Source organism: Anastrepha ludens, chromosome 2 (assembly GCF_028408465.1).
Source record: "Anastrepha ludens isolate Willacy chromosome 2, idAnaLude1.1, whole genome shotgun sequence".
Lineage (NCBI taxonomy): Eukaryota > Metazoa > Arthropoda > Insecta > Diptera > Tephritidae > Anastrepha > Anastrepha ludens.
The window spans coordinates 74,537,515-74,561,627 of record NC_071498.1 but is presented as its reverse complement, the minus strand read 5'-3'; the positions used below and the strand labels follow the sequence as shown (position 1 = coordinate 74,561,627).

General features: G+C 38.9%; 2 protein-coding genes and 1 long non-coding RNA gene across 8 annotated transcripts in view; 2 read left to right on the top strand and 1 right to left on the bottom strand.

The window, feature by feature from the left end:
• LOC128871865 (endothelin-converting enzyme homolog) overlaps positions 1 to 17,237 on the top strand; it is a 114,610-nt gene extending 97,373 nt beyond the window's left edge. For 4 of the 6 annotated variants that reach the window (XM_054113996.1, XM_054113994.1, XM_054113995.1 and 1 more), the window contains 2 exons: positions 3,980 to 4,364; positions 17,029 to 17,237. In XM_054113996.1, the coding sequence (XP_053969971.1) occupies positions 3,980 to 4,364; positions 17,029 to 17,128 (485 nt within the window). In that variant the 3' untranslated portion in view covers positions 17,129 to 17,237. Of the gene's footprint in view, positions 1 to 3,979; positions 4,365 to 17,028 lie in introns of those variants that run through there. The other 2 variants (XM_054113999.1, XM_054113997.1) reach the window with 2 other exon arrangements.
• LOC128871867 (uncharacterized) lies at positions 17,014 to 21,309 on the bottom strand. Its single transcript, XR_008456069.1, has 4 exons — positions 20,793 to 21,309; positions 20,198 to 20,722; positions 19,842 to 20,140; positions 17,014 to 17,112 (listed from the first exon to the last, which is right to left on the bottom strand). It is a non-coding gene; the product is annotated as an uncharacterized LOC128871867 (long non-coding RNA).
• A 2,402-nt stretch (positions 21,310 to 23,711) lies between these two features.
• LOC128871862 (molybdopterin synthase sulfur carrier subunit) lies at positions 23,712 to 24,109 on the top strand. Its single transcript, XM_054113991.1, has one exon. It carries the CDS (start codon positions 23,831 to 23,833, stop codon positions 24,107 to 24,109), a length of 279 nt encoding a protein of 92 aa, XP_053969966.1. The 5' UTR covers positions 23,712 to 23,830.
• The last annotated feature ends 4 nt before the right edge of the window (positions 24,110 to 24,113 follow it).

The window sequence follows — 24,113 nt, the reverse complement described above, 5'->3', positions numbered from 1 at the left end:
ATCACAGGAAAAGTGGAGACTATTATATTACAGAACTTCAGCTATTTAGTGCTACGCTTTCGCCCTTTCGCCTTCTCTCCATTTGTCTCAGATCATTGAGTACGAACGCTGGTAATTTTTTAATACAATCAGGGCCATACTTGTGGAGATATTCTCTGAAACAGCCATGTCCTGTCAGGAACTGCGTCATATAAAATTCGGCATTACCCATGCCTGCACATTAATAATGAATCGATATGTCCATCTCCCTTTGGTTGCTATATCCATGTCTTTGCCATTTAGATAGAGTCTCGTATCTGATTTCTTTGCGCTCCTCTGCTATTAACGATCTGCCAAGACTTCGGCTTTTGTAGTATATCCTCTTACTTTCCAGAGCCATTAAATCTGGGGCATTATGCCAGAAATTACCCCGATAGCTTCATGGGATACAGTGCGAAAAGCGCTTGCAGCTCTTATAGCACTCAATCGAAACAGAGATTATGTAATCTTGCCGTATGTTTCGTATTTTAACGCTTGACCTCACACAGGTGCAGCATACTTTACAATGGATTGGGTAACTTTCGCCAGTAGTATCCCTCTGTTCTGACTTGACCCTCCTATGTTAGCAATTATTCAATGTGCGCTTTGAAGTTTAAGCGTGCATCAATCATGACTCCCAAGTATTTCAAATACGGTTGGGTGTTGATGTTATGCCCGTCTATGATTAGTGTGATGTTTTGAATTTTCTTCCTGCTTGTGATCAAAACTGCTTCAGTTTTTTGGCCGGCAAGCTGTAGGTTTGACGATGTGAGCCAATTTTTTAGTTCGTGAACTGTCGCCTATATATAGTCTTGATTTGCTGAAGCTCGTTTGCCACTATTGTCAACGCAATATCATCCGCGTAACCGATTAATTGGGCTGAGTTTGGTATTGCGAAGCGGAGGATTCCGTCGTAAAGCACATTCCACAATAGAGGGCCCAGGTTCCCTAAAGTTTGCATTATGTGGGACCAGCATGCAGAGTTAAATGCATTTTTTACGTCCAATGTTATGACGGCGCAATACTCCTTGGTACCAAGCATTTATCTTGTTCCTTCAATGGCATTTTCCGCTAATGATGTAAGCTTTTTTATTGCATCAATAGTGGAGCGTTCCCTGCGGAAACCATATTGGTTGTCGGACAAGCCTTCTTTTTCACTAAAGTGCTGCTCCAAATGATCAGCAATAAGCCGTTCTAAAATTTTGCCCATCGTATCAATCATACAGAGTGGTCGATATGAGCTTGGTTGACCCGGCGTTTTATTAGGTTTCGGTAAAGAACAAGTCGTTGCTGTTTCCAAATTTTTGGGAAAACACCAACTCGAAAACACTTTTGATACGTCGCCTTCAAGGGTTTTGCGTCTTCTTTCAGTGCAAATTTAAAAGCTCGGTTAGGTATTCTGTCTAGTACTGGCTCTTTGGTGCTTCCAAAACGACCCAAGATTATATTTACTTCTATTTCCGTGATTGTAGGTATATTTTTTAAAAATTATGCGTCTGCTGTTAGTCGGTATTCCGGCTCGTGTCCCTGCCTTGGGGAAAGTGTTTCCACAACCTTTTTTTTGATAACAGGACAAGTCGGCGCTATTCCTTTGCATCCACTAATCTTAGACATCGCCAACTTATACGCTCCTCCCCACGGATTTTCATCAGCTGTGGCACACATTTCTTTGAAGCAGGAATCCTTGCTTATTTTAACCGATTTTTTGAGGCCCTTGCGTTTCATTATGAAAATTTTCCGTAACCTTTCATTTTCACTTGACCCGCTGCTTCTTTGACATTGTCGTCTAGCTTTGTGGCAAGCGCCTCTGAGTTCAGCTATATCGCTGTTCCACCAGTATGCCGGTTTCCGCACGAAAGTAGGTTTTTTCCTGATCATTGTAGCATCACAGGCTTTGGTCAGACGTGTTACCAGTTGTTGTGCTTGCTCATTGGCGTCGTTTATGTTGGTTGGATGAGCGTTTAGGATAAGCTTAAAAATCTCTTCGTCCATGGTTTCGATCTTCCACCCTTTCGTCGTTTTTAGCAGGCTTGTTCTTTCCTTTACCTTGTTTCGGATTTTTATTGAATTCAAGCAAAACAACTTATTAATAAACACATCTGCATGTACATACAACCGCACACACAGGGCACTCACTTTATTCCTCAAAATGCGTATGTCGTTCAAAGCTAAAATTCGCTGCCTAGCGACTACAAGAACAAAATGCATTAATAGGCGGAGCCGTAGCGACCATCATTCTAGTTGCAATGGTGCTGAACAGCTCAAAATAGTCGCGACGACGCTGAACAGTTTCAACAAAAACTCATCATCAAAAAATTCATTGATAAATTCGAGCTCATATTTCTACGAGCAAAGAACTTTCATTCATAAAACGAGCCGCCATATACCAATTTTCTCGACCATTCGAAAATAGTCAATATTGGAATATTTCGCATAGAATTATTTGCCAATATTTGATAAATATTGAATTTTTGTCAAGTCGAGTGCCCGCGGCCTCGTACATACATATGTATGTAAATATGTCTTTCTATATGCTCGACAACCGCAGCTGCTTTGCGTCAAGTGCGCGCATGAGCATACAGTAAGTTGCAGAAAAAAACAAGTAGCTTAAAAAAAAGTCTGATTCGGACATTTTAATACCAAGAGACAATTTGGAAACAATTATTTTACTATGTTCTCTGATAGTAGGTAAATAGTTAATTAGTATATTACTTTACGTATGTAGTTCTTCAATTGATAAAAAGTGCGCAAAACATATGCATATATCTGGAAAGTTAGAAACTTACTCTGAAATCAGAGCATTTGAAGGTGCCTGTACACATTTCAAGGTTACTGTACATACAATGCTGTGCCTATGAATGCGCGCTGGATTTCTTCAGAAGTTTTACCGTTTGATTTTGAGCTGTGGCTAGTGAGCATACATACACACAGCATATACATATGCGCATATCCCTCGAGTACCCCTCGAAATCCCATATGTTCCTGTCAATGAGACTTCTCTATACTTGAACGTTCTCTTCTTTTTTATTTTAATTTGTGCTTTAACAATATGACACACAGCGCTTTACTTTCATTCGTTTGATTAGTTTAACTCTTACAAATCTCAATACTACCAAGTCATGCACCAATTTTCATAAGGATATAATTTCTCCTCCTTTTGTTTGTTTGTTTTATATTGCGAAGGGAGCTGACGTCAGACTTGTCAAAATCGCGAATATTAAAGTGGCGCCACCTTCGATACTCAATTCGTCTTAGCTATGACCTATATTCCTGTGAATTCGCCTTGACAGAGTATAAGCAAGGAATGTATGAATATTATTAATTTTATAAGCCACTCACTTCAGTACTCACCTTGTAAAGGTGTTACATCTGTTCATTTCTGCGTAAAAGATGTTAAGACCGGAGCAAAAGTATACCAGGGGGATATCCTAGAAGGCGTGGGGAAGCAGTTGAGTAGTACTCTCTTCAATGGAAAATGTTGGATCTTCCAGCAAGATTCTGCTCCAGCCCATAAGGCAAAACCCCAAGCAGTGGTTAAAAAACAATATTCCTGGGTTCATAGTCGTAGAAGATTGGCCGGCTTAAAGTCCAGATCTTAATCCATTGGACTGAATCCCAGACCTCACAGAAATTTAGAGAGTCTCAAACAATCTGGTTCCAGCAGCGACATCAATATCCATGGAAACCAATGTCCATAGAAAGCTGAATACCATAATCGTTTAAGGCTTAGTTAAAAGCAAATGGTTACCATTTCGAATGAAAATTTTAATTTTTAATATTTACATGATTAAATAAAACTAACTTCATAAAAAAAGTATTATAATTTCAAATCTACAATATAACGGACTTATCTTGTAACAGAACTTAAGGCAGGACTAAGTATATTCTTTTATATATATGTCCATTCGTTTCAAAGATTGTGCTTCTCAATTGAAATGTTCTTATTTAATTTTTATCATAGTGGTTCCCCTGTCTGTTATATTGGTGCCTTATTTCGACGATGGACTACCGCCATACCTGCAGTATGCATCAGTTGGCGTGCACATTGCTAAGGAAATTTTGAGATCTATCACAAAAAGTTTCGAGGATAAAGCGATGCACTGTGTGCCTGACTCTGTAAAAGTTTTTTCTAATCATAGCCAAATGGACATACTTATTCACTCTGGAGGTATGCAGATATCGTACCACTCCATGTTGTCAATCACTGGACCAATGAAAGGAATGGCTCGTTTACCAGGTTTAAATTTGACTCCTACGCAAATATTTTTTTTACTGTTGGCGCAAGAGATCTGCATGGAATCTGAATACATAGGAATAGATACAGAAGCAGCAGACTTTGAGCACATGTAAGAATAAAATAATATTTATGTTAATTTAACCTTTTTTAGCAGCAAAAATATTATAAAACAGTTATTAAATTTTATATGGGAAAGATGGAAATTATTTATAAAGTTAATGAAAAGTGGGGCGTTAATTAGAAGTGACACTACATAATTATACGAGGAGTGCCTTTTATATTTCGGGACTTGGCAACCCTGGTGTTGCAATCTGGCAACTGGCAGCTGTATCGCAAAGTTTGACATTTTTTGGCTTTAACGTACTCAGAACGTTTTGAAATACCAGCGCTATTTGTGTTGTTTACAGTAACTTAGAAGATTCATCTCGGTCCAAAAATGGAATTAAATCGTGAACATTTTCGTGCGCTTATTTTTTAAAACTTTCGACGTGGATTAACTCAGCAACATTGCATGAATGAACTTAATTCATTTTTTGGCGATGAAGCTCCATCAAGGACCAGTGTTTATCGATGGTATGGTGAATTCAATCGTGGTCGTAGTTCACTCCAAGTTGAATTTCGTGAAGGTCGTCCAAAATCAGTTGTTGTTCCGAAAACCATTGATGCTGTGCGCGAACTGATTTTGCAAGATCGTCATGTGACCTATCGTGAGATTGAGACAATCTTAGGCATTAGTGGGACCAGCATGCATTCAATATTGCATAAACATTTGACTGTCAAACAAATTTGTTCGCGTTGGATCTCACACAATTTGTCAATCGCTCAAAAAAAGGCTCGTATTGATTGGTCGAAGGAAATGCTCAAAAAATACGATCGCGGGGCTTCGAAACACGTCTATGACATTGTGACAGGTGATGAATCATGGATTTACGCGTATGAGCCCGAAAGTAAACAGCAGTCGACTGTATGGCTGTTTTAAGATGAGCCAAATCCAACAAAAGTTGTTCGCGCACGAAGCACTTCCAAGCAAATGGTCGCCTGTTTTTTCGGAAAAACTGGACATGTCGCAACCGTACCACTAGAACAACGCAGAACAGTAAATTCTGAGTGGTACACAACCATTTGTTTGCCAGTTGTCTTCCAAGAAATTAGGAAAACCAATCACCAAAGACGGATGACTCTTCACCAGGACAATGCGAGCTCTCACACATCGGCTCAAACAACTGCATTTTTGAGCACCCAAAACATCGAATTAATGGGTCATCCGCCTTATAGTCCTGACTTGGCACCGAATGACTTCTTTTTATTCCCGTACGTAAAAAACAAACTAAGAGGTCAACGTTTTTCGACACCTGAAGAAGCGGTTGTGGTATTCAGAATGTATGTTTTGGAGGTACCTCATTCAGAGTGGCAAAAGTGCTTCGACAAATGGTTCAAACGAATGCAAAAGTGTATAGATCTTCATGGAGAATATTTTGAAAAACAATAAAGTGATTTTCGATGATTAAAATTTGTTTTTGTTCTTTAATCCCGACATATAAAAGGCACCCCTCGTATAGCGTTCCTATTTACAATTGAGTTTGAATCGCGACGGAATTTCCATTTTGGAATAACAATGATGGAGTAAAATTTGTTTAAAATTAACATAGAAGAAGAGTTCGAACACTTTATTAGCTACATATGTACATAAAAAAAAAAGTATATCATCTTCATTTAATCTGCGCATCCATGAAAGTCACTATTTTATGCTTAGGGTATAAATTACTCATGTGCAGGATGTTCGGTGGCAATATTAAGAATTACAAGCTAAATACAAAAACAAAAAACGTGTAATAAAAGTTTATTTCAATAACTATTGCTTAACTATTGCTACTGAAAACTGCAGTAATACACGAACGCATAAAATGGCAAAGCAATTACAATAGAGTCAACTACTAAATACCTGAGAATTCATTTGGACTCCAAACTATATCGGAATCACCACATAAAGCAAAAGGTCAAACAAATAAAAGAAAAACTTCGACTACTTCATTGCTTAGTCTGCACAAAATCCAGACTTATTATACAGAACAAGCTGTTAGTGTACAAAACTATGATTAAACCGATCTGGCTACATATATGGACTACAGGTGTGGGGAACGGCAAAAAAAACTCATATAGTAAAAATGGAATGACAACAATCGAAGATTCTTCGAATTTTAACCATGTCTGACAGGTACACAAAAAATGATGACATCCACAGGACTTTTAATATAGCAAAGATAGACGAAGAAATAAAAGAGATAACAACAAGGAACTTTGAAAAAATACTCAAACGCAATAGTGCAGACACAAACTTATTGAAATAGAACTCGACCAAGCGACCTAATGAACGCTAGAAAACAATGAATATGTAAAAATAGTTAGATTGCTGTTATATTGTTGTACAATTGTAATTATGCAAAGTGAATCTTGTATTGCATACGTATTATTTAATTGTACAGGGTCCCGCACTCGAAGTGTAACCGACTTCAGACCGCTCGTGCAGCTGATGCACGAGCATCAGTTGTCTGATAGTTGGCTAAATGTCAGTCCAGAGTATTGTTTACAAGCGCGCGGAAGCATTTTTCGGAGAGTAAATGCTAAAAAGAATCAGTAATGGATTTCCAACTTAATAGTGTGATTGCATTATATTTGGCTGGAAAATCACAACCAGCGATAGTTCGTGAGCTCGAACAAAAATACGTTTACTTTTCTCTTTGTGTCTTAAGATAAATCGGTCTATAAAACTCGGGTTCACCAGGCTTTTGGTTGTCCTTGGGTAAAAGCACGAGTGTTTGCATCTCATTAACTTTCTTGCTTGCTAGTTTGATTGCCTGTTTTCAAAGACTGCCTGGCTAATCTGAAATTATGAAAACTTTCAGCAAAATTAAGTCTCACTCTACTGCGCTGCATATTACGTCTAGAGTAATCCTCTGAAACAAACAACAAAGCACCTAACTAAAGACATCGAGATACCGTCAGTAATCAGAAAAGATGCCATAAACTGATATTCTACGGGCGGTCAAAGCCAATGATGACACAAAGTCGCTGATTGAAGAGGTCCATACATTGAGGCGTACCCAAAAAGGAGAGCTTTTGCTTGAGCTCAGCAGAACAAAACGCACTAGTGCCCGTATACTACAAGCAGCAATACAGGGCGTACTTAAGGAAGACGCATCGGTGCAGGTGAAGACCCACAGAAGGACTATACGCTGTAAAGGCCTGGTAACATATTAGCAGCAAGGAAGAGCTGTTGAATGCCCTAGAGACACAAACCAAAGTCAGGATTAAATTCTACAAATGTGGGAAGTATCGACATGTAGCTACAAAATGTAAAGGAATTAATAGATCAAATCTTTGCAGAAGATGCGACGAGGTTGGCCACAGAGGTGCAACATGCAAAAACCTAGAAAAAGGTGCTCTTTGCTGCGGTGCACATAACGAAGGGAGCAAAAATGTTCTAGAGTTCAGGGGGCAGTAAATAAAAGCGTGTATGAGGATAGTACAAATTAACCTCAAGCATTGCAAAACTGCTGAAGATACATCGTGGAGGAATATGAGCGAGCTTAAAGCTGACATCGCTCTAATCTCCGAACAATGTTCTGCTATTGACACCTATAACTGGTTAGCCGATGCAATATACGGGGCTGCGATCTGGATACCTGGAAATAAAGCACTGCAACGCAAGCCAGATGGTCTACAGAAGGGGTGTAGATGGGCGCAAGTAGATGGCCTTTCATTGTAACCTGCTATGCACCACCGAGAATGACCTTAGATGAATTCGCTGGTATGTTGACGCGGATAGCAACAGATTTCCGACACAGGAGATCTATGTATCATCATTATAAGTGACTTTAATGCGTGGTCGACCACGTGGGGAAGCCTACGGACCAACCCCAAAGGAAGAACACTGGAAGAAACGTTTCCTAGTCTGGATCTGACGCTTTTAAACACGCCAGGATGTCACACGTTCGATACAGGTACTAGACGATCAGTCACAGACCTTGCCTTCGCCGATAGATCCACGGCAACTCGCGTGCAGTGACATATTTCAAGCATGTACACCCACAGTGATCACCATGCAATCATAATGGACCTTTACCCAGCTCGCATGTCCAAGCCGACAAGAAAAGTGCAAAGAGTGTTTTGGAAGAGGAATGCTTTTGCTTTTTACATGCCTCCCCCCGCTGAAGAGTTTACGGTCTCAAAAGAAGAGGTATTGCCCGGCCTTTCAAGAATGAGCGACGCAAAACCTCCAGGCCCAGATGGTGCCCCCAATATTACTTTCAAAGCAGCGGTCCAAGCGAGTTCAGAAATTTTTGCTGAACTTTACACTGAGTGTATCAAATCTGGTATATTTCCCAGGAGATGGAAGCGACAGCGTTTAGTACTACTTCTAAAACCGAGCAAATTGCCAAATGATCCATCAGCATACTGACCCTGATGTCTGTTAGATACAATGGGGAAGGTACTAGAAAAAATCATCTGTGGGCGATTGCAGAAATACTTAAAGAGGCCGACAGGACTTGTAGAGTGACAATTTGGCTTCAGGCGAGCAAGATGCACTGTCGACACCATTCGACTGGTGGTCGAAATAGCGAGCGAGGCTATTAACAGGACAGGTGGGGCATCCGGCTCTATGAAATATTGCGCTGTCATAACGTTGGACATAAAGAACGCTTTCAACTCAGCAAATTGGACGCTAATTCTTTCAGCACTGAGTAGTCTTGGAGTGCGTTCGTGTCTGCTTCGGATTAACCGGAGCTATTTCGATGCCAGGATCCTTGAATACGACACAGACGATGGACCTCAGAAATACACAGTGACAGGCGGAGTACCGCAAGACTCGGTTCTTGGCCCTACTTTGTGGAACGCAATGAACGATGGCCTCATCAAAATGGAGCTGCCCATGAATGCGACACTGATAGGATACGCGCTGGTTGCAACGGGGAAACAGGTCACTGATGTGGAACTCACCTGCAACAATGTAATATCGAGGATAGAGCGCTGGTTATACAATGCCAAACTCCAGCTGGCAGCGCAAAAAACTGAAGCAGCCTTATTGAGCAAAAAGAAGAAGAGGGAGAGTTTGACAGTAAATGTCGGAGGTCTCAACATCCCGTCCAAGCCCGCTATACAGTACTTAGGGGTTATGATTGCCTCGCGCATGACATTCAGACAGCACGCGGTGAAAGTCAGTACGAAAGGTGCCGTAGTTGCGAATGCTCCATGGGAGAGTCCAAGTTGCAAGAAGGAGACTTCTATCTACTGTGCAGACTCCATTCTGTTATATTCCGCTTTCATTTGGTCCCAAGCCCGAGAAATACTCCTACGAGGGGCCAGGAAGGTTTATAGAGTGTGTGCTTTTAGTCTGTGCACACCGGACAGTATCTGATGATGCAATTTGCGTGATTGCGGGAAAAATTCCACTGGATATCCGAGCACGTGAACTAAACCCTCTCTATCCAAGGCAAGGTGCAAAATCTACAAGGGCCCAAAAGTTGGCACAGCGAATGGCGTCACTTGACGAATAGCAGCGAAGATGGGGTAATTCTTCTAAAGACCGCTGGACGCACGAACTTATCCCTAACTTTAACACGTGGTTATGGCGAAGACACGTAGAAGTGGATTATTTCCTCTTTCAGATGCAGAGCGGACACGGGTGCTTTCAGTATGCACACAACATTACCGCACACTTTCGAAGTTCCATTTACTTCTTAATGGAGTAAGGGAGACTATCACCGACGTATAACCTCCATACGTCATAGGTAGAGAGCCTGGACGCAGGTTTCTTTTGTGGTTATTATCCACAATCACGGCTCCACCCTCGATGTAGTGAAAATGTGGTCCCGGGGTGGAAGTCAGCCGAAGTCAGTCTGTTTTAGTGGGAGCGTGCCCCACATATCATTGGCGCGACGGCATCAATTGAATGTTTCTGACATTTTATCCTCCCCTCTCACAAAAAAACAAAAAAACGTCTAGCGCGGAATGTACTCAGATCTCAGTAATTTGATGTTTTCGTTCCGTCATTCATCCTATTCTCAGCAGAACCATCAGAGGATTGAAGTTGCTCAATCATATATATAAGAACTTCCCTATCAAGCTTCTCGTTCTTCCATTTTGGACCTGTCAGCTTGAGTGCAACTTTAAGCCTCCTTTCGGTAATGCCCAGTATGATAGCCTGATAGTCATTGTGGGTGTAGCCCTCACTCACTCTCCATTTGATCGTTTGAGCAAGGGAATCATTTGCCAGGGTAATATCTATGACTGACCCCATTCCCATATTACGTTTTTAAGGCTTGAAGGCGATTTCTCACTTATTTTTTTACAGGAAGAAGGCATATGCAAATACAAATATGTGAATTTATATACATATGCGCATATACATACATATGAGCAAGGTAACGCCGCATTTTTTGGTGCGTGCAGCCGGCTACACCGAATTATAAGACGTTATCACGTCAAAAAGATTTCAATTTTAAGAATGAGTGGTTTGATTACCAGTGTTATAACGTCGAAATAAAATGCCGGAGTACTTTAACCTCTTAAGAGCATTTAATCTGGAATCCGATCCAGTACTGTATATTAAAAGCCGATCCTCTTACTTCAAGTTGTGTAGTCAAAAGAAATTGGAGTGGTACTTCGGCCAAATCGGTACACTTGAAAACGGTCAAAAATAGCAGTGAGGTGAGACGTGTTGCAAATTCTTTGAAAAAAGTTTCGTCCAATGCACATAATTATCCTACTCTGTCTGATTTTTACAAACATTTTCAATCACTCTTATTCCGCCAGGATAATGGACTTTCTATTCACTGGCTGCTTTTGAAATGCACGAAATGTTACTTGGACTTAGGAAAGCAAAACATTATAAAGCTCCTGGCCTGGATTGCATTAGATATGAGTTTTATAAATCTACACCAGTAGCTTTCTTGTCCCAGATACTAAAAATGTTCAATTCGATATAATTAAGGAAATAAAACTCCCACCTCATTCCGAAAGGCAGTGATTTGTATATTTAAAAAGGGTGATCCCGGTCTCGCGGGATTAGAGGATTCTCTCTTCTTGACACTATATATAATATTTACTAGGCTTCTGTTAATGCTTGGATTGATTTGAATACAATCATTACGGAATTTCAAGCTGGGGATACTCGCAAAGGATACTCTACAATAGATACCCTTTTCAACCTGCCGTCAGTTGTGCATTTAGTTTCAAAGCAAAAGAGAAAACTTTTGCCTTCTTTGTTGACTTTTCAAGTGCCTTTAATACGATACCTAGAAGCATGCTTTTTTACAAACTAGTATCATATGGCCTCTCGACCCATATGATAGAAATATTAAAACTATTAAACGAAGACACTTCAAACCATATTTCGCTCAATGACGAACTTTCTTCCCATTTTACACAACTCAATGGGTAGACAAGGTTGTCTGCTAATCCCAATCTTGTTCTCTGTATTTAAGTGATTTTTTTAAGTTGGCGACAAGAATATCGAGATTGTTAACGAATATAAATATCTGGGCGTGCTGCTTACATACAAACTCTCTTATGCGAAACACCTAAATCTGAAGCTTGCTGATTCTAAAACCACTATCACTGCAACTTGTCTTAAATATATTAATACTCCTCGAATCTGCATTTCAAAAAACTAAAAATCTATGATGCGTGCTCAAGGTCGATCATGTTTTATGGGGCGCAAGTTTGGGGTGTCGTCGAATGCGACTCAGTTGAGAGACTTCTACGTTTCGTTTTTTTTACCCAAATCCTCAAAATTACATGACTCACATCAATACAGATTTGGTTCCACAATGTCTACATACACTCCAAGCACGTACATATGTATTTTGTCTTGCTGATGAGACTGTACGCTTCGGCGCTCATTGCGTAAAAAAGTGCAAGGACATCTCGTTAAATATGGAGCCCTTACTGCTTTTACTTCTCGAGTCTTTGTCTGCGTTCATACCTTCGTTTTTGACAATCTTAAGAATAAAAGACTTTCAACTTTTCTGGACTCTGCTGTTAAATCAAAATCACACGGTTTGTATGCTAACTTAGCACTTAGCGGCCCATCCAGTGATGATTTTTCTGCTTAGGCTATTAGCTTAATTTTTTGTGCGAAAGGAAGTCTTCTTAACATAAATGTAAGAATATACTTTCTACCGTCTGTACAGTTTGTAACTTGGGTGACCCCGAAAACATCCAAAGCCTATGATATCTGCCTAATTTATAAAAATTTTCGTTTAGGGCATTTTGATTAAAAGATGTTACATGTGTCTAATATTAGAAATATCTTAAATGGCTGTAACTATAGAGCTTTGTATTAATATTTATCCTGCTGTCTCAAGTATAGGGAAATGGTTTGAAATTAATTTTCATAAATACACTTTTGAGTTTAAATAATAATACGTTGTGCAAACTGAAGTTTGAGTTAATGTTTACGTCTTATATTATAATAATACTTTTGCACCTGAATCCTTTGATTCTAAATCAATGCTATAGTCGTACGTTCTACTAGTTATAAGTACCCACTGTATACATATAAGTATAATTATCTTTTTAAAATAAAGAGCATAATATACACACATACATACACTTATTTTAACGAGGTATAAAAGCAATCGGAAGACTGAGTCAATGTTGGACTTTAACACCACTAAAAGCACCTCAAGTCCCACGGTTCATCCTACAGGTATACCGTTTTGGTAATTACGTCTGGAGGCAGTCGTTAGCAATAAGCTCAATCGCCAGTTATATTTGTCTGGTGTTCGTCTTGCTGCATTTTATCAATGCGACAATGTGGTTGCTGTCGCGTTCGTCTCGCATCATTCCTTCGCCTCCAATCAATGTTGCGAAAATCCACGAGAATTCGTGTTGCAAAAGCTTATACCGCCCTCCATTTCATTCGGCTCAAACATTTGTGGAACTAGGTTATTGGGCGTCGGAAACACACCAGTTTTTCTTGCTAGGCGTTCTTTAACGAACCTGCTGCAATAAATACCCACATGTTCGACCGTCTTCTCTTTGTCCAAGCATTCTGGACAATAAGGACTTACAGCCAAGTCTAGACGATGCAGATATTTTTGGAAGGATCCGTGTGTAGCTGCTTTAGGAAGAAATCAACGTCTAAGTGTTTTCGACAGATCCACTCGTTAGTCCGTGGGATCAACCTATGCGTCCACCGGCCTTTTGATGACTGGTCCCATTTTGATTGTCAGTCAGCTATCCAGGGCGTTCTCTGCTTGTTTGAGTCCCTCTGTCGGCTTCATACCTTGCGAGCAGTACAACCTCCTCTTTAAGTTTTCCCGGATGTTTATAGGCATTTTGTTAGCTATGACGCAGATTGCATCGTCCGACACCGTTCTATAGGCACATGCGATCCTCAACGCATTTGTTCTACTGACAGTATTCTTTAAAAGGGCACTTTTTTACTTCAAGCCAGATTGGAGAGGGGTACAGCATTATGGGGTATGTCACAGTGGAAAGAATTTTTCTTCTGGTGCCCTGTGGTCCCCCCTCCCATGTTCGGTAGCATGCCCATAAGTGCGTCATTAACTTTTGTCTCCTTCACAAAAACAGCTGTAAGATATTCCCTGAATGAAAGATATTTTCTGGGAATCTATATTGTGGCCACCAACTGATATTGACAATTTTCTTTCTGCTTGCCCCAACTGATTAGCACCAGTTCTGTCTTTTGGGCAGCTAGTTCCAGGCTGGCGTTATTCAACCACCTTTGTGTTCTTGTTATGGCATCATTACATACATGTTGCAATCTATCTACATATATTCTTATCAATCAATCGCTACGAGTGCGATATCGTTGGCGTATCCCACTATGGTTGTACTAGCGGGCATTTCGATTTTAAGAATGTCATCATACATAGCGTTCCACAGGGTTGGTCCAAGAACAGATCCTTACGGTACACCATCTGACCCGCTGTAGCTCTTTGGGCTCTCCTCTGTATCATACTGCAGTACTCTCTGGTTTAAGTAGCTGCGGATGATTCTAATAAGATACTTTGGTATCGAGAAGCTGCTGAGTGCATTCAAAATATTCCTCCTATCCTGCAGAGGAAAGAGTGAGATGGCCATCTTTTCAGTTCTGAGCTAGTTGGTTGAGGAGCTTGGGGACCTCTTACTTTGGATATGACTGTCACGACTGTTTGGCAATACCCCATGGGTTGTGATCCGCGTCGTCGATCAATTTTTTGAAGCCATCACTTTTACTCGCTTCTATAGCTTTCCTTAACTTCAGTCGATGTGCTCTAAATTATGCCCGTAGTTCTTCGAACACTGGTCTTCCCCTCGCTTTTTGAGATCGTTTTCTTGCTTTACAGCATGTTTCGCGCAGCTCAGCTATCTCATTCGACCACTAATACACCGCTTTTCTGTTGGCCGGTTTTTTGGATCTAGGAATTGACACATCACAAGCTGCTTCCCTATAACCCGCTATCTGGTCGGCAATAAAATCTGACGTGCCACCGGTAATTTTAAATCCTTCCCATTTTTCATTGAAGGCTTTTATGTTGAAAGACCAGGCCTTCCATGTCTTCGCTTGTACTCTGTGGCAGCTTGTGTTTTCAATGGTCTTACTGATATCTAACTCTTTAAGCTCAGGTTTGGCTTTAATAGCTTTTAAGATATCGGCATATGACTTCTGTCCGGTTTTACGTCAGGACGTCCTTGTTCTAGTTCGCGAAGCCTTTTGACTGTATTTTTTTGTTCCACATGCTGCCAGTCATTTGTTGTAGCTTGGCTCTCCGTGTGATGTTCGCTTGTTGTCGTTTCGGTTTCTGCAGCTTTCTGGCTATAAAAGTACACTGCCTAAACACTCTACTACTTTGCTTGCCCAATACAGCTTGCTGAGCTTGCCCATTTTCGCATTTTCTCCCTACTTAACACTAGTCATGCCAACTGTCTGCACTACCTTCGTGTCCTGCATTACTGCTATTGGTGTTTCAGCGTCCTTAATAATTGACACCTCTTTATGTAACTGCTGTATTTTACTTGCCAGGTCTCTCATTGCGTTCGATTAGTTTGACAATTTTATTCCGTAACGTGTTGTTTGCATCGTTTTCGATATCGATAGGGACCCCGTCGTTGGTTGCAGTCCTGACGTCTTTGCCTATTGGTGTACGCGGGGTGATGTTGTGTCCTTGGAAAGGATCATACATCCTTGATGCTTCACACTTTGTCCCCACCGCTTCTTCAGAAATAATTGGTGATTGGTGTACACGGTGTGATGTTGTGTCCTTGAAAAGGATCATACATCCTTGATGCTTCACACTTTGCCACCACCGCTTCATCAGAGATAATGGTCATTTGGTCCCTTCTCTTTAAGGGATCATGCATTTTCGCAGCAATCTCTTCTAATATGCATTATGTCAAAAAAGTACCCGGAATTGTTCAATAAAACGCAAAATAATTGTTTAATCATCAAAATTTATTATGTCTCCTCCAAAATTGGCTCCATATGGCACATATGCCAACTATTAGTCCAGTCATCAAACCACCTTTTAAACATCTTTCTTCAGCTCCTTCGGCAAATTCTTCTTAATGGCCTCTATCGACTCAAAGCGGCGTCCGGGGGGTCAATTTAAGTTTTGGGAAAAGGAAAAAGTCACAGGGGGCTAAATTCGGTGATTACGGTGGTTGTTTGATGTTATTTGTCGAGTTTTTGGTCAAAAAAGTGTTCACAATATTGGTCTTGTGAGACGGTGCGTTCTCGTGGTGTAAGATCCATGAGTTTTCTTTCCACAAATTGGGCCGTTTCCTACTCACATTCTCCGTCAAACATCGCATAACTTCTAAATAATATTCTTTATTTACCGTCGAACCATTTGGAACGAATTCCGAGTGCACAACACCGTACAACACCATGATAATTAAAGGAAACGAGTAGCATGACTTTCACTTTTGACCGACTTTGACTAGGTTTTCTGCGTTTTGGTTCATGTGGATAGCGTCATTCCGCCGCCTGTTGACTGGTTTGCATGTCAAACTTATATAGGTACTCACGTCTCATCACCTGTTATGATGCGCTGGATAAACGTCGCTTGCTCAAGCATGTCTTCAGCCACCTTCTTCCGATGAGTTTTTTGAAAGAAATTCAACTCTCTTGGAACGAGTCGAGCAGACACGCGCCTTATGCCCAATTGATGGTGTAAAATGTTGCAAATTGATTCGTAAGACACGCTAAGGCACGAGCTACTTCCATCAAACTTAAATGATGGTTTTCCAGCAACATTTTCTTGACTTTTTGAAAATCGAATATTCCGATATTCCGGCGAAATCGAAGTTGCCATTCATGAAATTGGAGCCCAAACAATCGAAAATGTGCTTAAAAATTGGGTTGATCGAATGGCTCACTGTAAAGCCAGTCGTGACAGTCATTTGAACAATATTATTTTTTATTCATAAATGACAATGTCAATCTTCAAAATAAAAAAAAGTTTGAAAAAATATTGATTGATTGAAAAGCAAATTTTACATCGCCCACTCTATACCACTCGTAGACCCGTATGCATATGCACGTCGTATACAAGATCTTTTAGTAAAAATTTTAAAAAACTTCCCAGCGTTATTAAACATAAAACTATTTATTTCGCCTCTATTCAACCTCTGATTCAAAAGAAAACTTGGATTGGGACCACCGACAAAAAAATAGCTTAAGTTATTTCAATTGTTTTATTTATATGAGACAAAAGTACTAATCTTTAATAACTCAAAAATATTAATATATTGCATATTTTTAGATTGATTTGGCTGATCGCACAAGGTGGAAGTGCTTCCGACGTATTTAAATGCCAGCCCGGTTCTGTAATGTACGATCAAAAAACCTGCAATGTGTTGTAGAATTACTATCCATGTTAAATATGTACATATGCGATTGTTGAACGATTGTGTAAAATATGATTTCGTAACAAACTGGTTAAATAAAATAAATGGAATAAAGTATTTCAAACGATTGTGTGATTAGTTTATGTTTCTATATTATATTTTCTTCACATGCATTAAATAAAGCCTTTATTGGTTTGAATGTTTTATGCACAAGTTTAAATATAGTTTAGAAAAACAGTTTAAGTTAAAAAAAAAACAAATTGAAAATATTAATGTACACTCATGAAAAATTCATGAAATTTTTATTTAAATCAATAGTACAGTCCATATAATTCAATGTTTGAAGATTATTTGATGCAAATGTTGACCGCGACTGCGCTTAAAATGGTCCATCCGCTTAGTCCAATTTTGGCACACTCTTTCCAATGTTTCGGCCAGTATCTCACATATAAATGTTTTAATGTTGTCTTCCAATGCGTTAATTAAAGCAGGCTTGTCTGAATAGACATGAGCTTTAACATAGCACACAAAAAATAATCTAAAGGCATTATATCGCACGATCTGGGTGGCCAATTGACAGGTTCCGAACGTGAAATAAAATGTTCACCGAACTCGGCTCTCAACAAGTCCATTGTTACGCGTGCTGAATGGCATGTGGCACTGACTTGCTGAAACCACATGTCATGCAAGTCAAGCTCATGCATTTTGGGCAAAAACAAGTTGGATATCATTTCACAGTAGCACTCAACATTCACAGTTACGTTACGATTTGCAGCATCTTTGAAGAAGTACGGTCCAATGATACCTCCAGCCCATAAACCGCACCAAACTGTGACCTTTTCTTCTGGCTGATCTTCACTCCAAAATCGACAATTCTGCTTATTTACGTACCTATTGATCCAAAAATGAGCTTCGTCGCTGAACACAATTTTTCGCCTTTAAACTTTCTTAACAGAACACGCATTTTTATAATAAAATTTAATGATTTTCAAGCGTTGTTCGTTTGTAAGACGATTCATGGTTAAATTATAGATCAATCTGAAGATGTTTGACAGTGAAACAAAACACGAATTTTTAAAAAGATAAAGCTAAAAAATCACCCTTTAGATGAAGATATTTAATTCATCACGAGTTAACCAATTTAAATATTATATATTTGGAGTAAATTTTTTTTCTCCTGCGACCCTGTTTTTAATTTTAAATATATATTTTTTCAAATACTGAAAATTTGGAATAAAAGCGATCGATTTTTGTTTCAAAATGTACACATACATATATATATATATATATATTATATATATAATTGGCGCGTACACCCTTTTTGGGTGTTTGGCCGAGCTCCTCCTCGTATTTGTGGTGTGCGTCTTGATGTTGTTCCACAAATGGAGAGACCTACAATTTCAAGCCGACTCCGAACGGCAGATATTTTTATGAGGAGCTCTTTCATGGCAGAAATGCACTCGGAGGTTTGCCATTGACTGCCGAGGGGCGACCGCTATTAGAAAAAACTTTTTCTTAATTTGGTGTTCTCACCGTGATTCGAAGCGACGTTCTCTCTGTGAATTTCATATGGTAGTCGCGCACCAACCCACTCGGCTACGGCGGCCGCATGTTACAAAGAAAGAAAATTTTCGCCTGCGGCTCTATTTTGTTTCGAAACGTACATACATATATACATGTTACAAAGAAAAAATATTTATTTTATAAAATGTGCGATTTTTTATTCCAACTTTTCGCTTGCACGAGAAAGAAACGACTGCTCGAACTCGTGGAAGCTGAGCCAAATTTGACAATCGATATGATAGCTCAGAGGTTAAATTCATCGCATGGAACAATTCACAGGCACCTGGTTCAGTTGGGAAAGGTTTTGCTGCAACGGGTTGGAAATGAAAGTTTTTTGAACCGTATCGTTACTGGTGATAAAAAATGGGTCCTTTACAATAATCCTGTTCGCAAACGACAATGGTTGGATAAAGATGAAACACCAGAATCGACCTCTAGAGATGGCCTTCACCCCAAGAAGATTCTGCTGTCTATTTGATGGGATATGGCCGGTATTGTTTATTATGAACTTTTGAATCCAAACCAGACGATAACTGCTGATTATTACTCCCATCCTGATTATTACTCCCATATCAAACCTGAATGAGGCACTTAACAACAATCGACCGTCTTTAGTTAGTAGACGCAAAATTTTTTTTCACCACGACAACGCAAGACCTCATACCGCAAGGCAAACATTAGGCAAGCTGGACGAGCTCGGATGGGAGCTAATGCCGCATCCATCATACTCTCCGGATATTGCACCTTGTGATTCTCACCTTTTCCGTGGACTCCAATCCCATATGACTAACAAGAATTACTCCTCAAAAGAAGCTATAAAAAGGGATCTCGAAGCGTATTTTGGCTCCAAGGACAAACAATTTTTTGATCAGGTAATTTAAAATTTGCCTAAAAGTTGGGAAGACATTGTAATTAATGAAGGAAAATATATTAGGTAGGGTGGTTGTCATAAGACACACTTAGACCTTCGGCAGGTCCATTGTGAAGAAAAATATGTTATTGATTAATAAATACTTTAAACATCTTTTTTATTAATTTTAAAACCACCATTAAAAACCGCACGAACTTATGGACTGATCTGATATATCCTATAGTTCTTCCCGTAGTTGTTTTTATTGACTAGTCGATTCATGTAGTTTAAAGTTTCCAAATCTTCAACTCCTACCTGCTGAATACTCTCCACATTGTGCGCATAGATGTCTGGGTGATGATGAAGATCCAAGGCGAATTTATTATAGGTGACAGCAACCACATAGGTATAAGTAAAACCCTACATGTATTTGCTGTTGCGTTTGGTCCAAGCATTACGTCAAAATCAGCTGTTCATTTTCAATGTGATTTGCTTGTGAAACGTACGCTGGAAATAGTCACAAAATAAAAAGTCGCCACATTTCCCACAGTTCATTGAAGATTTCGAATCTATCTTATGTGCAAGGTTGATTTATTATGTGTGAATTGTAAGTCCTTGTGGATATGAAAGAAATTATTTGAGTTTGCGGTATTTTAATTATTAATACATACATATTTCAGAATTTGCCACGGGCATGCATAAGGTGAAATTGAAAGTAGAGAGTGAAGCTTGGACGCGAAAAAGTTTAAAATAGAGAAACATAACGCAAACAAACTTCGAAACAATGGCAAAATTAAAGTCTCACTGCGTACAGAAAGTAATGTATGTAATATTGAGCTCAATTGTATTTGTATCACATATCTGAAACTGAGTATTCGTTTCTAGCTTCCAACAGTGCATGTCGTAATTCGGCAGCTTCAATTAAGGGATTATGTGTCACGAACAAATACAATAGCTCTGGACAATTCGCCAAATGTTGGTATGCATGTTTTTAATAAATTACGTCAAACGTTTTTATAGCAAATTTCATCCCTTTTAGTCATCATATAGTCATTGCGGTATAAAAGCGTTGAGACTTAGCAGCTTGTTTGCCATATATTTACGTAAGCTAGTAGACTTTTCTAACTCATAATCATAAATGAGTTTTTGTAACAGTAACCGGGCCATATTAGTTCCTTTATTGCGATGAGGCAAATCTAAATTATAGAAAAAGTTAAAAAAAAAAATAGCAAAGAAAATGTTTGCATAGAAACTACTTTTTCTCACCAGACATTTCATTTTCTTGTGACTACGCTCATGCTTCATTGGCGCTTTCCTTGGTAATGCGGCGTACCCATATGGGAAGAGGTGATAATCCGAAGCCAGAAAGCAGCTTCATTGCAGCAGTATATAAACCACAACCAGATAAAATTATTGCCAATTCTTGTGGACCTTTGTACGTCTTTTCGATAAGCAGCGAGTCGAACCAGTGCTTTGTATGATTCACCACGGTCTAGCAATGATTCAGCCACAATAAAATGTTCTAAAATTTTAAATGAATTAAATTAAAGGACAACTGCGAGTCAATAAATTGGCAAACGTGAATAAATGTTCCATTTGCACCAATAGCTCAGTAAGCATAAATGTAAACATATGTATGAATGTAAACATACCAATACAAACAAAGCATATCATTTTGACGTAAGCCATATCTACGGCGAAAAATTCAGCTGGGTGAATGCTGTCACCTATAATAAATCAACCTTGTGAAGATCCAAAATCTATGTCAGCTGCTCGTAAACGAATTGGTTAGAGAGCGAATGACATGTTGCGAAACCTAGCAAGAGTGATGGAAAGCAAAATTTTGTTTTCCGAATTCGCTGTGAGGTCATGCCTGAAGAATATGCAAACAAAATGAAGTAAAATAATTTGTTTGATAAGAGGAAGAATAAAATAACAGGGTACGTGTAGCGTAGTACACATAACAGAAGTGAAACTTTCAAGTCAGACAAAGAAAAAGGAAGAGACCCGAGAGAGAATGAGAGAGAGAGGGAGAGAAAAAAAGAATATATATCTAAATAAATTCCCAACATTTGCTGAGAATACAAATAGGCAAAATTTACAAAAAACTTCAAAAATTTATGCAGACACGCACATTCGTGCCACGACGTCATAGGCATAAAAATTGCATCTGGGGGCTGTATATTAATTTGCGCTTTCACAATTGAACACGCGGCAATTAATTTTCATTATTTTCAAATATTTAAATTACAGTATTACCACTGTCATTAATTGAATAAGTTATTTACAAACACGTAATTGCTCTCCCCCTGTTTCTTTTATTAATTTTCTGATTGTTATTATTCATGAGCCGGTTATATATATTGCGACAAATAAAGTAGCGGTTTTCAGAAAGCGACACCCTCTGAATTTTATTCGCCTTGTATCGCACCGTAGTTTTCCGATGTATTTAGAGCAAAATATCGATTTCTTCTGCAACGATGTTCTTTTCACTTTTCTATTTGTTTGTGAAAAGATATTTAAAGGTGCCTTTGTAGTAGGCCGTTATTCGGCTCTGAGTGAATTTGCGGGCCTACGGGATTATGTCACTTAGTTTGTGTCAGTGATATAGAAATAACATGGCATAAACATTATCTGTGTTGATTTTTGCGTATATCACTAGCGTAAGCTAAATTTCAATAAACATATCCCAAGTGACATGACAGCCAAAATTCCCCTCAAGCACTTGTTTTTCACCATAGCTATCAGGCAAACCTTGAAATCCATGATGGAAAGAATAATGAGATGGCGCCCAAGGCGAATAAATCCATCTTGGATGGCGCCAAGGCGAATTTATTATAGGTGACAGCAACCACATCGTGGTCCCGTTACTTTGCGCTCAGCGAATTTGACAACGAGTTACGTGATTTTAGCACCAATATGGCGAGACTACCATTTTCGTAACTTGATTTAGCATTTTTTAGTAAACTCAAACGCCTTTTAAAATGTGAAAGAAGGTTTTCAGTCTTAAGAAGAGTTGAGAGAGGGATATTTAATATTCTTGCATAATCTTAAAAGGAGCAAAAAATTAAATTCACACTTTCATAATATCAAATTTTATAAGAACCAACTAATTTTCATTAACATTAAAATCTTCTCAGAGTGGCCTTTTTTGACCTTCTTGTGTATAATAATACAGTTTTTTTTAACTTAAAGTTTCGGTAGCTTTAAATTAAAAAAAAAGAAACAAAAACGAAACTTAAAAATTATTGTATCTTCGGTATAAAAAAGCACTAAATTTATTGCGAAGAGCAAATGGTTGGCAATACTGCACAACTCGGAAACACGTGACGTCACGCACTCCTGATGGGCGCAACTGCCTTGGGCGCAGCCTTCTTTCTATCATTCTTGCTTAAAATCTATTAGGGGTTGGTTCCCGTCCTGCATGCTTGACTGCGCTTTGTATGGGTTAGTGCAGTCGGGTGGCGTCGTGACACACGTATTTGTTGTCGGCTACACGTACGATGCTTGATGAAAATCAAAAATTTTTGATATTTTCGTTTGACGCTTACTTTTTTGATCGTGTCGGAGTCCGATGGATAAAACAGCAGTGTTGTATTTAGCATTGAGGTTAGTATTTAGTGTGCGGTTGCCCAATAGTATATTACTCGTAAACACCTACATATACTAAAAATAAGCACAATCCGTATGAAATATGTACATAAATAAGCAAAAAATTTAAAAATTTATATGTAAATGAAATTATTTAAAACTGATATACATAAGCAATTTAATAATAATAAAGTTATGAACCCGAAAAACATAAGTTATAATTAAAAACATGACTTATTGCGATTTTTTAATATAACACAGAAAGTGGGTAAGAAAAAAATTCTCAAACAACGAACAGAATAAGTTAAAGCAGATTACCTTAAATTTTTGTAAAATATCCCAAACTCAAATTTAATTCCCTTACTTAGGCTTTTCATCCACACTTTTTTTTATCTCTTTTCTTCTTTTTTTTTTTAACAAAACTGCAATAGTTGCAAGTAATAAAAATTCATCATCCGATGACGACATATTTACTTCTAAATACAACTGAGGATTGATCGCTTTTTGTTTTGAACGTCACCGGGCAAACGACAAGCACCCGACACGCACACATATAAAGTGCTGGACAAGCAATGCTGGACTGTGAGCAGGGGCTATATCATCATTGGTGAAATTATTATTGTGCGAAGCTAGTCGTGGATTCGGTCATACGTCGCCAAAAATTTTAAGTGCAAGCAATTTTTAGCTTTTATTACGTACATTATAAAGCACTAATGAGCGAAAATTATAGGGAAGATTTCGTAAGCATTAAGATCTTGTTTTTTGCTAAAGCACGTGAATTGTCCGGTACGGGTTCTGCAACATTTTTGATAAAACGCCAAATACTTGCTTCTGAACTAGCGAACGAGATCTGCCATAGCTTCAATCTACATTCTCTCAGACATAGTTTTATAATCGCTATTAACGAAATATACTGTGAAGATTTAACGGAAAGTTTAGAACTTAATTCAGGGGACGAAATTGCAATTATTCCACCAATAAGTGGAGGCTAAGAGA